Raw genomic sequence first — 15,254 nt, 5'->3', positions numbered from 1 at the left:
ACAGACAATATTGGCGAATAGCCAGCAATAAATAACGAGTAACGAGTAACAAGTAACGTGTAACGTGTAACGAGTCACGATTAGCGCAAGAACGTTTTAATACCCGGCGCTGCTTAATAAAAGAAACGTGCCAAAAACTTGAGCACACGTACTTAATAAATGGTCATATACTTGGACTCAAAGTGAACGTCGTCGAGTGGTCAGCTAGACAGAGAGAGGGAGAGAGAGAGAGAGAGAGAGAGAGAGAGAGAGAGAGAGGTAGAGAGAGAGAGAGAGAGAGAGAGGGACAGGTGCGCGATTTGGCGCCGATAAGATTAATTTAATTAAAAGCAACAACAACAACAACGACAACAGCAATTGTCTTAGCTTCTTCAGTTAAGCTATCTATTGAAAAGAAGAAAGAAGAAAAAAAAAAGAATTAAAAATCTGACGTGTTGTGTACCTTCAAGTGATTTAGTCTAGTTCCTGCCGAAAATGTAGACAGTCTGCCACAGGGCAGCAGCAGGTGAACTACAACAACAACAACAACAAGGAGAAGAACAAGAACAACGATTAAAAGCCACACACCACAAGAGTTGAGTTGAACCAGCAAGATGTATGTGGCCAACACAACCGGCGGCCTCATGCTGCAGACCATGCTCTACTTGGCCAACCACACGAGCCGCGCGGCAGTCAACACGCTGATCGATCTGCCACCGGCGCCCAAAAGCGGTAAGTGATCCGACCAGGTCAGCCAGACAGGTATCTCTGTTAGTTTGGCCAATGAGTCCAACTGAGTTGCCCAATTCTCGACAAAGAAATAAACACAAACAAGAACGGCACAACGCACATTAAATACACTTCTTGTTAAAGATATCTTGGAAAAAGGAATGACAACTTTTTCTTATAGAAACCAATTTGTTGCTATATTATATAGTCATACGATATTGATAAGACTTAACGGGGTAAGGACTCTGCTTTGTTTTAGTTGAAATTCCTGGATACGTATTAAATTAACATATTTAATAGTGCTTACATATATACCCTCTACCCCGACCCCGACAGGGTATTAGACAACGAAATATTTGCATTTCTTTGTATTTAAGTAAGAACTCTCGCCAGAAATGTGTTTTATAATTGCCAAAATTTAAAGCTAAAGTTTCATATATTATCCATATGATTTTTCTATGCATATTTTGTATCCAGTTAAATCTTTGATAATCCTTTCAATAAACTCAAAAGATGTGAACAGAAGTTGAGCCTCTATAGTTTCTTAATGAGTGTCCGGTCTTCTTACAAGCTTGACTTGGGCCTTAATTAACAAGTTAACAACAGTGTTAAGTGCTTTACTAATTGCTAAATCAATTTGTTAATTAAGTGGTTTAGTCGTAAGCACTATCAAAGGTTGCATTCGTTCTAATCGAATAGGTTGCGATGTCTGTTCCAATTCGAACTTGCGTGTTAATCAATTGGCAAAGAAATCATAATATTAAAACAATCTTCGGAGGGTTTACTTTCTGAGTGCATTAACAGGGTATTGGCAGGGCGACTACTGCCGCTCCAGAGTAGTCCGTGGCAATGTCTGTTTAGGGAATTCTTTAAGAAATTGCCAACTGCTTTTGCTGTTGACGTATTCCCTGCCCAACTATTTTAACGCTTAGTTGGATTGAAAGTTGTTCGGCTTGGGCCAAAGGCAAACGAGATCCGACAAGACTTTGGACCAAGATCCATGGCTGCGTCGCTTGGGCAAACAGAAATTCTGGTTTCGAGCGGAAGATTGTGCTCGCTGCCAAAGGGAAAGCGTTTAGAATGCATTCGACATGCTGTCCAAAGATTCGGTTAGTTGCTTCAATTAAATATGAGACGAAGCAGACAAAAAAAAAAAACCGAAAGCGGGCAAATTGCAATTACGACTACGCCTATCTAATAATATATGCGAGCAAATAACTTCCGATATCCAAAAAAAAAAAACACACACACAACAGCAAGTCAATTGCGATAAGACAACACAGCTACAACAATGACAATGACGACAGACATTTGGGCATTCCATCATCTGGCCAATTGCTCAGTTGGCCATTTGGTCATTTTGTCATCGATCGGGCGGATTTCGATTGCCACGCAACGCTGGGCAGCCGGCGAAGGCTGTCGACCGCGGAAGAAGGAATCCAATGAGAAACATGTTGCGCTTGAGCAAACAGTCAATGAAGATGTCCAAATGCCAACGCTAACAGAACAAAAGTTAATCAGTTGCTGTAACAGCATCTTAACAGAGCCAGAAAACTGTTAACAGTGAGTCCCAAGTGTGAAGGCATTTTAACAGCACTGCTGGGGTAACAGCTGTTAAGGTCAGACTACAACAGTAGCTTAGCTTAACAGATAATTGTTAGCAGCGGTTAGTTAGAGAACATGTTAAAGAGCGTTGTTAAAACATCACTTTAACATAGCTAGAACTGTTAAGGCATATTGATAAAGTTAGAAAATTTTATCGAGAGCCATTTTTATGCAGACCCTGGCTGAATGTAAATATCCATTAAAATAATTGCGATTCTAGAACAGCACGATAGCATAGCATTTAACTGTTAGCAAGAGCGCACTGTTAAGAGATTTTGATAAAGTTAGAGAACTCTTTGAGCTATATTTTAATGCAGACCTTGGCTGCATCTCGAATCTTGAGTCTTTAACAGCGGTTTAATATAGCAAGCGAATATAAAAACCATTCTAACGGCAACTTCAGGCGATTGTAAATTTCCAATTAATTTAAAGCAAATGCCCAAGCGAGTTTCCAAAGGCACCTTAACAGATCACGCAACTGTCAGTAACAGCGCAATGTTAATTTCTGTTAGAAGGTAAATTTCTGTTAGAAGAAATGTCTAAGCGAGTCGTTGACAGCGCCTTAAGACAGCAAATGGATGTTAATAACATTTATCACAGTTTTCATGACATTGTCTCTCGTTTGAATTACAGACATCAACGAGGTGAAATGCTTTGGCGTCTACGGCTGCTTTCCCATCAACGGACCCTGGAACACGGTCACGCGGACGATAAATGTGCACCCGCAGAAGCCCTCCGAGATTGAGCCGCACTTCACGCTGCACACGCGTCGCGCCATGGATCAGGCCAAGTACATAGATCTCAATGATCCGGACAGCGTTCAGGGACTGGGCATAAATGAGCTGGGAAAGATCTATCTGCTGGTCCATGGCTATCTGGAGTTCGGCGAAATACCCTGGATGCTGGAGATGGGCCGGGCGCTGCTCAACCATTGTCCGGAGGGCGAGTGCGCCGTGATCCTGATCGATTGGGGCGGCGGCGCGAGTCCGCCGTACGTCCAGGCGGTGGCCAATATACGGCTGGTGGGTGCGATAACCGCGCATGTTATCCACATGCTGTACGAGGAGCTGCGTCTGCCCAATCTGGACAATGTGCACATCATTGGGCACTCGCTGGGTGCCCATCTATCCGGCTATGCCGGCCACCATTTGCAGCACGACTTTGGCCTCAAGCTGGGCCGTATCTCTGGCCTGGATCCGGCGGCGCCGCTCTTCACGGACACCGATCCCATTGTCCGCCTGGACCGCACCGATGCCCACTTTGTGGACATTCTGCACACGGATGCGAATCCGCTGATGAAGGGCGGCCTCGGGCTCATCCAGCGTGTGGGTCACGTAGACTTCTATCCGAACGGCGGATTCGATAATCCCGGCTGTGACAAGAAGCTGCAGGACGTGATGAAGAGCAACCGCAAGGGCAGCCTTTTCTCCACCATGCAAGAGTTCCTCGGCTGCAATCACATACGCAGCGAGCAGTACTACACGGAGAGCATTGGCAGCAAGTGCCCCTTCATGGGCATCACCTGTGACTCCTTCGATGTAAGTCCCGCCCAGCTGCATCTTCAGCCTAGCCGATCTGACTAATCCCTTGTTCATCTTCTCGATTTCCCTTTAGAGCTTCAAGGATGTCAAATGCGGCAGCTGCGATGAGCCTGGGCGTCTGTGCATGCGCATGGGCTTCCACAGCCAGGAGGACTATGAGGAGCAGCTGTCGCGTGGTCTCCTTAAGCCGCAGGATCCGCCCCCGGTCTTCTATCTGATGACGGGCGATCGGAAGCCCTTCTGCCGGCAGCACTACAAGATCACGGTGCGCGTCTCCAGTCACGACGAGAGCACCCTGCATGGCGGCGAGATTGGCACGCTCTCCATACAGCTGCACGAGGAGCACAACAAGAAGAAGACCACCGAGCGCATGAAATTCTCGCCCAAGGCCATGTACTTTGAGCCGGGCTATGAATATACGGCCTTGGTGCCGGGCAGGGATCTACAGAAGCCGGGCCATGCCAGCGTCTACTGGGAGTACCAGACGAACATACTCAATCCGTTGACCTGGCGCATCCTCTCCGCTCCGCGCATCTATCTCGAGTACATACTCATCGAGTCGCTCGAGTCGAGCGATACTTATCTGAAGCTCTGTCCGCTGCACGAGGGTGCCATACTCTCCGGCGCAGAGAATGTCCTGCACACGGCCTACTGCAAGGACTAGCTGCCCAAGGCGAGGAAGGGCGTGGCCAGGGGCGCATTCCAAGATTTCTAGCAATTAGCCGAAAGCTTTTCTCTGCGCAGCCAAAAAGGCGGCAACAGAATCGGTTGCACTCAGTCGACTCATCCGGCCGCAGGGTTGGTGGGTTGGTGGCTTGGCTGAGAACAGTTGCGGCTGTTCCCCCTTTTGCTGTTAGCCTGGGCACACACCGAAAAGCCTTTTGTATTTTATTATAGTATTCGTTTAATTCATAAGCTATTCAAATTGCAGCGGAAGAGGAAGAGCACAATGTTAATTTATGTATGTGCATGTGTATATGTAATTGTTATTTATGCTAATCCATTTTTTTTTTTTTTGGCTTTTTTTTTAATATATACTTAATTAGCGTATTTATGAACAGAATTTAGTTTGAAAATAAAACAAATTGAAACCTTAACAAAAATTCACTCTCACAGACTCAAATCTAATCTCCTCATAATCAATTTAAAACACTTTCAACTCAGCAGCCCGAGCTCTTAAAGCCTTACATTCCGGTTTTCATGAGGAGTCTACATATAGAAACTCTTTAGTGTGCTTCGCATTTCGACACAGAGCACATCGAAAACATTTTTCGAAAACAGATTTACCAACAAAATTGATCAAATTTAACAAAATTGTAGACAAAATGACTACGTGTTTGTTATGGCCGCATAAATGCTGGGCTTCTTCTTAATCGTAAGTTTATCGTTAATAGATTCATTTTATATTCTCTCTAAATGCTTGCTTCCAGTCTCCGCCGTAGCTTGGATAGGTCTAGGCTAGGTTAGGTCGCTTGATAGGGGTCAACCATGAGGCAAAAGTCACATTATGGAGGTAAGTGGGCAGCACTCTTTTAACTGGACAACTAATCCCAAGGACTTCCTCTTTATAGAGTGATTACCGTGTAATATATCCACACTGTTAAAAATTGTGATTTGATTAAGTGTATCAAAATTTTAAGTCTCGTGTATGACGCAGCTGTTTACACAGAAAATATTAAGAACAAAAAATTGTCATTATGTGTTTGCATTGACTGGAACCGTAAGGGCATGATAAAAATATACTTGAGCATATATAATGCCAACTTTTATGTCGACATGTTAATTGCTCTTTTCTTAAGCCAATATTCGCCAATCAGACAGTCAATCAGCCTGTCAATCAGCCTGTCAATCAGCCTGTCAATCAGCCTGTCAATCAGCCTGTCAATCAGCCTGTCAATCAGCCTGTCAATCAGCCTGTCAATCAGCCTGTCAATCAGCCAGTCAATCAGCCTGTCAATCAGCCTGTCAATCAGCCTGTCAATCAGCCTGTCAATCAGCCTGTCAATAAACCCTTCAATCAGCCTGTCTATCAGCCTGTCAGTTAACCAGTCTATCAGTCATTCAGTCTATGTCAATCAGCCAGTCAATCGGCCAGTCAATCATCCTAGCAGTCAATCAGTAAGTGAATCAGTCGGTCAATCAATGACTTAGTCAGTCAGCATAAGTATTAACATATAGATTACAAAAGAACTGAATCTGATATTAAGTGCATTAAGCAATAGTCAATAGTCAGTCTGGTAATCAATCAGTCATTCAATCAGTTAATCAACCAATCAGGAATCAGTTCATCAGCCATGCAGTCTATTAGTCAATTAGCCAATTAGTCAGTCAATCATCCAATCAGTCAATCAGTCAATCTGTCAATAAGCTAATCAGTCCGTCAATCAGTCAGTCAGCCTGTCAGTCACTCAGTCAATTATCTAATGAGTCAATCAGCAAGTCAATCAGTCTATCAGTCAATCAGCCAATTAGTCAATCACATATGTATGTAAACATAAATATATATATATTCTTGATCCGTGGCGAGAGTTGGGCGCGATTGATGAACATTTAAAAATGTCTTCGCCTGAAATTTCGTGTGAACCTTATGATTCGGATCAGCTGTTGTTTCTAATGAATTAAACACACGCACACACACACACGCATACACATTTCATCTTGTGGATCCTTGTTTTTGTTGTTAATAATTTAAATGCTTATCTCGTCGACTGTATCTATCGCATGCGTGTGTATCTTTTACATATAATTGATACTATCTGCATTTGATTTGACTCGTTTCAGTTTCTGTTTCAGCTTCTTCCCTGCCCTTCACTGCTCCTCTCTTCTTTTCTCTTCTTTCGTCTCACCTTTCAATGAGAGGTTGTTGTTGTTGTTGTTGTTGTTTTGGACATTCCACAGGTTGTTGGCCAAGGCCTAAAGTTCTGCTGTCGACTTGTATCTTTTATATATACCCTAGTTTAAGGTATCGTTGTTCTCCCATGAACTGTAATCCACAATGCGGGGCACGTAGGTCTATATATATCCATCTATATATTTCTAATCTGTGGCCAAATCGAGTCAGTCCGTCTGTCTGTTTAATTCAGCTTAAGGTCTATTGGCAAGCAAACACTGACCAGGTCAGCTTTTCTATTGCAACTGCCGGATCGGACTACTATATCTCATATATATTTCTTCCCTTTTCCTTACATGTGAGCTAAGTCTTATCCACATCGGACGAGTATGTCGAGTAATTGGGTTCTCGTGTGAAAAGGTTCTCATTTTTTTCCAGATATTTTGATCTAACATGCCTGCTGAGCCGTATCAAATCGGTCTACTATAGCATATCTTTCCTATAGGAGGAATCCGTTGAAAGAGAAGCACAACCAAAGGGTATTTAGTCTGCGGCTTGCCGTGGACAGAGATGCTCCTGGCTCTTGCGATTGCATCCACACTGCCTCCCATTCCTCTTGCCCCTTACTCCGCTGCAGCACTGCCCCCCTCCTCCCCTCCCCTCTCTGGCCATGCTTGTTGATGATCATGTTGACAATCTTTGGCAGCGGGCACTTCTCGGAATTTGGCCTGTTTTGAAAAACCTTTTCTTTGTGTTTTTTGTTTCTTTGGGATTTTTTCTTTGTTTTTCTGTGCATGTTTTTGTGGTTTCTGGACGTTTCCTCTAATACGCACGCATATTCATTAATAATGTTAATCGATTTCGAATTGTGCCCCTTCGAAAGATGTCACTTGTTGCCACACGCACACACACACACACACACACACACACCAACACACCAACACATTCAAGTTGTGCCACGCCCATTTGGCCCATTGCAATTAGCGTGCTGCTGCGACGCCTTCTCCTCCTCCTCCTCGCTCTTCTTCAATCCTTGCCCATTCGGGCTGTCATTTTAAATTGCCTGCAGCTGCGCTTTGGCTCGACCTCAGCTTTGCTCCCATCTTAATTAGTTGCTCACCTACCCATCCACCTCCCCCTTCCCCCCACTCCCCAACCCCCTTAGCCCGGCGCCGGCTGAGCGACATCAAATGCAACTCAAATCAAAATGTCATAATTTCCAAGAGACGACACAAGCGACAATACGTCAACATGCCACACAACCGCACCCCCACTCTCCCGTCCTTTCTCCTCCCCTGCCTTCTTTTACCCCTATCCCTGTTTAATTAGTCGTCCGCCCCCCACCGCCCACCGCCCACCGCCCACCGCCCACCGCCCGCCGCCCGCTCTCACGTTGGCGTCGCAAACAAATCACGTAATTATGATTGAGCGCAGCCAACGCCAGCTACCCCTTCTCCTTGCAGATGCCCCTTTAACTCTTCCGCTACACCCTGCCCCGCCCCCGCCAACATGGGCAACTGCAGCGCGGAGCTCATCTGTGGCGCATTTTGGGGCTTCCTTTATGGCGCATGGTGCATAAAAATAAATCTGTCCGGCTCGCAGCTGCCGTAATTGAATGCAAATGCCCATCATCCAAAAATACGTGGCATCTATTGGAGCGACCCGCCCCTATCGCCCACTCGCCCCCGCTCGGCGTAAAGGCGACAATCTGCTATAAATTATCGTGTGTAGGTGCCATTCTCCCCCCCCCCCCCCCCCCCCTGCCCCAACTCCACCCATCTCCCCCCTGGCATCCATTCACATGCCGCAGCGATGCTTCATTGTGTTTGCTGGCGATGCGTGGAAAACTAATTTTCCAATTCCCATTGCAGCTCTCTCTCTGTTGTCAGTCGCCCCCATCCCCCCCCCCCCCCCCCCCCCCCCCCCCGTCTACCCGCGGCAGCACTTTGCCTCCTTCCCATGATGTTGCCTCTTTCCTGTGTCGTTTATCTTGGGCACATTTTGATATTCATAATTTGTGGCGTGTGGCTCTGGCGCACTCCTTGTGGCATGTTGTTAAATTGCACCACGTGTTTTTGATAATGACGACATAATTATCCGACGCCCTGCCCCCGTCCCTGCCCCTGTGTCTGACAGTCCGTAGACACATTTCGCAGCAGCCTGGAGCCGAGCTTCAAGTGTGCCACGAGACAGTTTCCTGCCGCTTTACATTTAAGAGCTCAGAAAAGAATATCCTGGAGGAGGGTATTACCCAACTGACTTAACAATATAGTCTCATTTCCCGATATTCAATACTATATTTATAGATATGTGACAAAGGGAATGAAGCCCATTCAAAAATTAAGAGAGAATTGAGAACATCCGCGTACCAGATCTTACTTGGCTTGGGCTCTGCATTTATCATCAATCCTGACCAAGCACTCAATCAATCCATTCTAACATATGTCCAAGCAAACTGTAACCCAACTCAGTAGCCCGAGCCTGTCATCCGGCTCCACATGGGAAATCTACAAAGAGCAAGTTTTCAGTGTGTTTCACATTTTCGTACAGAACACAACGAAAAAATGTTTGGAAAAGTGTAAAAAATAAACAAATGTAATAAACTTTTAGAATTTTGATACAAAAGGACTTAGCAACAGTTGTTATGGTTGCATACAAATTATATTTTTTCTTAATCGTAAGTTTAGTGATCTTATTTAATTGATATACCCTGTAAACTCTTGCTTCCAGTCTCCGCCGTGGCTAGGATAGGTCTGGGCTAGGTTAGGTCGCTTGATAAGGGTCAGTCATGAGGTAAAAGTCACATTATGGAGGTAAGTGGGCAGCACTCTTTAAACTGGACAACTAATCCCAAGGACTTCCTCTTTATAGAGTGAATACCATGTAATACATATGTCCACACTGTTAAAGATTGGGTTTCAATTAAGTGTATCAAAATTTAATGTATCGTTATATATTTAATAAAATTAATGTCAATATAAATAGTTGTCAGGTTGATTATAGAACCTGTTATTCCCAGTACTAACTATTTCATTCTACATTTATCGCACTTTAACATAGCTGTAGTGCGCTGTAGTGCATGCCATTCTGTTATCTAGCTGTTAGCTTTACATGCGCTGTTAACAGCTCTGGCCCCTTCCCACTCAATGAGCTAAGCGCAGCTGAAGAACAAAGCTTTTAGGAGCGCAAACCCCTTCCTGCAGAGGCGGAGGTGGGGCGCGTGTCAGGGACAGAGAGCTGCAAACAAATGTGATGACAAAATGTGAGGGATTTCCGGGCAGAAAAAAAAGGAAAAACAAAAACAAAAACGAAAGCAAAAGGAGTAAATAATAATACAAAGAAACCGCTTGCGGTCATATAGAGCACTAATTTAAATATCATTAGTAAACAATTAAAACAAAAGGAATTCAACAACAGCAAAAAGGAGTCCAAAAGGACGACATTAACAATGCGGCATTATCGCAAGCCGCCTGTCAACGCGCGCCACGCCCACAGGCGTTGGCCAGCAGCAGCAGCAGCAGAAGCTTACATAAATGTCACAGCCTGGCGCAGAGTGTGAGAGAGCGAGAGGGAGAGCGGGAGAGCAGGAGAGGGAGAAGCACAGAATAAGTGCGAAGCGTGGACAGAAATCAAAGGGCGACATTTTCTGTTTTGGCTTTACGCAAAGTTGTGACAGCTCCAAAAGGATTGCGAACAACAGAAAGAAAAGGATTGTGTTTTTTTTTGTTTGCCTCTGTGCTTGGCAAGGGGGAGGGGGAGGGGGGGGCGTCGGCTATTGTGCTGTTGTTTTTGCGTTGACTGCTCGGCATTTACCGTTAATTGCATTCCATATATAATTTGTCAAAACACAAGACAAACCAGACACCCGCCCTATTCTTTCTCTCGCTTACCCTCCCCTCCCCACACTTGCAATAAATTCTGCCCCTGTAGCAAGCCCCTGCCCTGAGTTGAGCTTTTTTTTCGTCTAGTTTATAAACGTGCCTTATCCGCGCACGTGGGCGCACAGCCTGCGGCGATTCGCATGGTCCACATGGCCAGGCTGCCGCGGACACGTGCCGCTGCACTCCCCGCAGCCCGCAACCCCTGCTCAACCAGCAGCAGCAGCAGCAGCAGCAGAAGCCGTCGGCGTCGACCGCAAGTCACCTGATGATGCTTTTCCCATGCCAAAGACTGCTGCTGCTGCTGCTGCCACGCCCCCGCCCATTGCAGAGCTCGCTTGCATGCTTAAGCACAGGGGCGTTGCTATTTGTGTTTGTCTGTGTGTGTGAGTGCGGAGAGGGGGGGGGGGGGTCTGTTATGTTATTATGGCATGTTGGTTAGCTAAGGCAGAGGCGGGGGCGGGAGCGGGGGCGGAGTTTGGTTATGCATACAATATGCTTGTAATATGATCCTGCGTGCTTGAGCATAATTTGTTATTTTAGCTATCGCATTATGCTACCTCTGCAGGCCCCCTTCCCATCCCATTCCGCACTCCCTCCCACTTCTGATTATACTACGCACTTCGTAAAATATATTTGTACGTAAATGGATTTCTCTCTTGTCTCTTAACATTACAGCGAAACGGAACATCTTTTGTCAGCCACAGCAGAACAAAAAAAAAACCATGAGAAATAAAAAAAAAATCAAGTAAAACTGGTCTAGTCGGGTAGGGTTGACTAAGAGATACCCTGAAATCAACTGAAGCACGTCTGTGCTTCTTCTTTTCCTAAATCTAGGCTATGGTTTTTGGGTATTGTCCGAGCTTTACGTATCTATAGCTAGTTATAGAGCAAATCGATAACGATTTTTATCGAATTCATGATAATTAAGAAAGTTATCGATGATTTGAAGATAGGAGAGGTTATGTTTAAATTTCCTTATGTTAACCTCATTTAGTTCCCGACCGAATGACAGATAGACAGACGGAAAGTTGGATCGACTCACCTGTTGCTGCTGTTTCCCCCGTTCCCTTCCTTTTCCACCAACTTGCTCCTAGTTCTGCGTGTTACATACGGTTGCACAAAGCGAATATAGCCGTTATCAGTGCGTTCAGGGTATAAAAACAGCAACGAAAAATATCGATTACATTCGCTGAAAACTTTTTGTCTGTATTCCGCCACAACAAGCAGGCGAAGAAGAAGCAGACGCAGAAGCAGAAGAAGAAGAGCGCATTGGAGCCCCGAATAACATAACCATAAATAAGGGTAATAAAATTGATGCTCAGTTGTCGCTGCAGCTGTCCTGACTAAGAGCAACAAATAAATTTGTTTGTTTTTTTTTTGTTTTGTTTTGTTTTTGTTTTTGTTTTTGGCGATCCGGCAATACTCATAACATTAACTCAGCGTCCAATACCAAAGCGAACCTCATCCAATCCCAGTCGCATCGCATCGCATCGCATTGAACAGCTTCCAACTTTTAATGAACTGAACTGCGATCACGAAGAGATCCAAGAATGGAAATGCACTTAATGCCAATCGGGGTTACGAGCCTTGCAAATTTTGTCACAACATGATGCCACAATTCCGTTTTATTCCAGGGCTTGAAGGGTTTTTTGCCTGTAAAATCTGGCATGCCATGAGGAAAGCAAAGGTAGGCCCTTCAAGTAAGAGGAAATACTATATTTCTTGATAAATAACACATAAAACAGCAATAGATCCTGTAAAATGTACGCTGAATACGCATGTGCCGGAGTATTTGCAGATGTATTGGTGAATCTGCGCATTTCTCCCATATGCAAGGCCCTGAGCTGCATACGTGTGAGCTGTATGTGTGCAAGCTTTTGTGCATGTATATGTGAGAATGTTATTTATACGATTTTCGATACATAACTGCCTTGGGCTATTTTAGAATTTATTGCATTCAACTGTTTCTTAAGCAATCTACAAATACAACAATTATTAATACAAAAAAAAAAAAAAAAATGACAGAATATGGCTTACATTTAATATTATAACTTAAAGGGGAAGACAAATATTAATGCATGTTCGATGCGAGTATTTCTCTGTTCTTTTTATTTGTGACTCTTGTCTTTCTTATTATTTCAGTCAGACGTGGAAGGATAAACAAATATCTTGATATCTAAATCCATAGATGTACGTTGTATAGATATATATATATATACATATATGTATGTATGTACATATGTGTAATTTAAGTAGGTTTTTATCGTATACAGCTGCGTATGCATGGGTATTTATTACTTACAGCGAGTACTTAAATGAGTAAGTACTCAATTTCGATAATGAGAGCGCATTCGCTCACACTTGAGCACACTTGCAAAGCAAAGCCGACAAATGCTCTTTTTTCTCTGTTCCTTTTGTTGTTGTTGTTGTTGTTGTGACTGTTTGTATTTCGCTTTGTTTTGTTTTGTTGTTTCGCTGCTGCTGCTGCTGCTGGCATTGTGTTTGGCCATAAGGCGAAACATGCTCAAAGCGGCGAGTTATTAAAAACAATATTCGCCGGATAAGCAGCCAGGCGTGCAATGGGCAAAAAGAAGAAGCAGCATCAGCAGCAGCAACGGTAACAGGCGGCAAAAGAGTCGAATTTGGTTTGAGGAGTGTGCAATGTGCGGCTTATCTCTCATCTTTGCATTAACACTTCGGCTTTTCGCCGCTTGCTATTGTTGTTGCTATGCACACACACACACATGCACGCACGCAAACACACTCACACACACACACAGACATGGCACAAAATGGCAGCCACTGAGGGCATTTCGCTTATCAGATCAACGCAATCGCCGCGCTGTGACAATGAAAATTTAGCACCTTGAATCATACAATCACACACACACACATACTCTCTCTCTCTCGCTCTCGCTCTCTCTTGCCGCGCTTACAACTTTTCAAAGGCATTGGCATTGGTGAGCATCTCACGAGTCAAACGCCAGACCTGCTTGGCAGCCTGCTCGAGGGCGCTGGGGGATTTGCCCTTGAACATATCGAGGCTGGGCAGAAAATAGTGGGGACAGCGGCGATATTGGAGGCAGGAGATTAGCTGCAGGAATATACCATTCAAACGGTCCGCAATGCAGCTCTCGTCCCACTCAAAGTCACGCGGATGCTTCTCGCACTCGTAGAGCAGCAGATTCTTCAGGTGATACGCGCTGATCGGATTGCCGGGCAGCTCCAGGTGACGGTCACGCAGCGTCTTCAATATGCTCAGGCAGCGACGACGGCAGCCACCTTTGAAGATTCGATCAGATTTTTCAATTTCCATAGATTGCAGGATCTTCCCCCCTCTCTCTCTCTCTCTCTCTTACCTTGCAGCAGGCGATTCTCAGCCTCGAAGAAACTTAGAACCCAAGCATCGCCCTCCATGCTGGCCGCATTGTTGTTCTTGTTCTGCATAATGATGCTCTCCTTGGAGAGCAGATCGAAGCCCTCGGTCTTGACCTCGGCCACGATATTGGGATGCGGCCAGGGTATATGCGGCATAGGCCAATGCGCCGCCGATCGCGGCCAGATGCCGGAGCATTTGAAGGCCGGCGTTATCTGCACCACAAAGCGTTCCCTAATCCGCAGCTTCACCTCGGTGGTGTCGCCAATCATCTTGACCATATCCCGATAGATGCTCTTGTCACACGCCTGCGCCACCAACGTCTGGAAGCGGGCGCGAATCTTGCGCGACGACAGATAGCCCGACGCTGTGATGAACTCCACCCACAGGGACATGGAGCGCTTGCGTCCGTCGCTCAGCTTGAGCACCGCACAGCCGGGCAGGGTGCCGTCGTCCACAAAGTTGAAGACGCCCATCTGGTTCAGGTAGAGCACGATCTCGAACTCATTCGGCGAGATCACCTCAACGCCCTCGAATCTAAAAACGGAATTAATACATATTAGTACTTCAGCTGTACGGCGCATGTAATCCCTTGATCTTCGATCCGGACTCCAACTGGCTACCAATTGGATCTGCGTAATTCCGGCGTCCGACGGCTGTCATCGCTGCCAACAACAACAACAACAACAACAAGTGCGATCCTCAATCGCATTAAAAACATGCAATGTCATCCCGTCAAGTCATGCTATTCGACTCCAGCTCAATCTCGCTAACGATATGTGTATACCTATTATGTTCCGACTAATTGACTGACCGATTGAATAACTGACTGAATGACTGATTGACTGACAAATGAAACACAGCCCTAGCCTCAAGATCTAGAAAGCAAAAAGTTTTACTTTGAATGATGGCAACGGGATTTTCGAAAGTTCCATGCGAAAGCGTGGAATATTGGTGGAAAAGTGCATAAAACATTTTTATATATCCTTCAATTAGCATTAAGCTACTTTTTGCCATCTTTGTGAAAATTCATTTGAAACGTCCTTTCATCATCCTTTCAGGTTGCAAATAAAAGGGCAAAGGCCTTAAGTTCATTTAAAATTATGCAATAAATACGTGTTACAGGGATTCTTCAAGTCCAGCCCACTTTGAAATAGATATACAAATTGAATGCAATTTGAGGCGTGGTATTCAAGATGGTACAAATAGATTAAGTTTTCCACGGGCGGGAAATGGGTGGAAAAGTATTGTTTAAAGTTTGAAGCAAATAACTTGCCTGGAAAAAGCCAAAAAAAAAATCACGTCTATAATCG

At 44.9% G+C, this 15,254-nt stretch overlaps 2 protein-coding genes and 1 long non-coding RNA gene across 4 annotated transcripts; 2 read left to right on the top strand and 1 right to left on the bottom strand.

Annotated features, from left to right (window-relative positions):
• LOC115768682 (pancreatic triacylglycerol lipase) lies at positions 1 to 4,936 on the top strand. The gene is made up of 3 exons (XM_030713366.1): positions 1 to 711; positions 2,947 to 3,851; positions 3,928 to 4,936. The coding sequence occupies exons 1-3, from the start codon at positions 594 to 596 to the stop codon at positions 4,516 to 4,518; spliced, it is 1,614 nt and encodes a 537-aa protein (XP_030569226.1). The 5' UTR covers positions 1 to 593; the 3' UTR covers positions 4,519 to 4,936.
• A 149-nt stretch (positions 4,937 to 5,085) lies between these two features.
• LOC115768678 lies at positions 5,086 to 9,661 on the top strand. 2 transcript variants are annotated; one of them, XR_004018589.1, is made up of 5 exons: positions 5,086 to 5,229; positions 5,285 to 5,367; positions 8,991 to 9,361; positions 9,415 to 9,497; positions 9,556 to 9,661. It is a non-coding gene; the product is annotated as an uncharacterized LOC115768678 (long non-coding RNA). The 2 variants fall into 2 exon arrangements; XR_004018590.1 differs by lacking the exon at positions 8,991 to 9,361 and having other exon boundaries at positions 9,556 to 9,660.
• A 2,919-nt stretch (positions 9,662 to 12,580) lies between these two features.
• Positions 12,581 to 14,604, bottom strand: LOC115768671 (protein mab-21-like). Its single transcript, XM_030713353.1, has 3 exons — positions 14,519 to 14,604; positions 13,925 to 14,478; positions 12,581 to 13,847 (listed from the first exon to the last, which is right to left on the bottom strand). Exons 1-3 carry the CDS (start codon positions 14,602 to 14,604, stop codon positions 13,498 to 13,500), a joined length of 990 nt encoding a protein of 329 aa, XP_030569213.1. The 3' UTR covers positions 12,581 to 13,497.
• Between the last annotated feature and the right edge of the window lie 650 nt (positions 14,605 to 15,254).

Source organism: Drosophila novamexicana, unplaced genomic scaffold, assembly GCF_003285875.2.
Source record: "Drosophila novamexicana strain 15010-1031.04,08,12 unplaced genomic scaffold, DnovRS2.1 tig00001929-arrow-arrow-pilon, whole genome shotgun sequence".
Lineage (NCBI taxonomy): Eukaryota > Metazoa > Arthropoda > Insecta > Diptera > Drosophilidae > Drosophila > Drosophila novamexicana.
Note: the sequence above shows the minus strand (reverse complement) of the source record. Positions and strands in the feature narration are given on the sequence as shown.

Bases quoted from the DNA above. Each gene is read 5' to 3' on its own strand.
- LOC115768671 (XM_030713353.1), bottom strand. From the start codon at position 14,604: ATGACAGCCGTCGGACGCCGGAATTACGCAGATCCAATTGGTAGCCAG. The intron at 14,479-14,518 runs GTACAGCTGAAG...TTCCGTTTTTAG, and splicing joins ATCAAGGGATTACATGCGCC to ATTCGAGGGCGTTGAGGTGA. The intron at 13,848-13,924 runs GTAAGAGAGAGA...GAATCTTCAAAG, and splicing joins TGAGAATCGCCTGCTGCAAG to GTGGCTGCCGTCGTCGCTGC.
- LOC115768682 (XM_030713366.1), top strand. From the start codon at position 594: ATGTATGTGGCCAACACAACCGGCGGCCTCATGCTGCAGACCATGCTC. The intron at 712-2,946 runs GTAAGTGATCCG...TTTGAATTACAG, and splicing joins GCCACCGGCGCCCAAAAGCG to ACATCAACGAGGTGAAATGC. The intron at 3,852-3,927 runs GTAAGTCCCGCC...ATTTCCCTTTAG, and splicing joins TCACCTGTGACTCCTTCGAT to AGCTTCAAGGATGTCAAATG.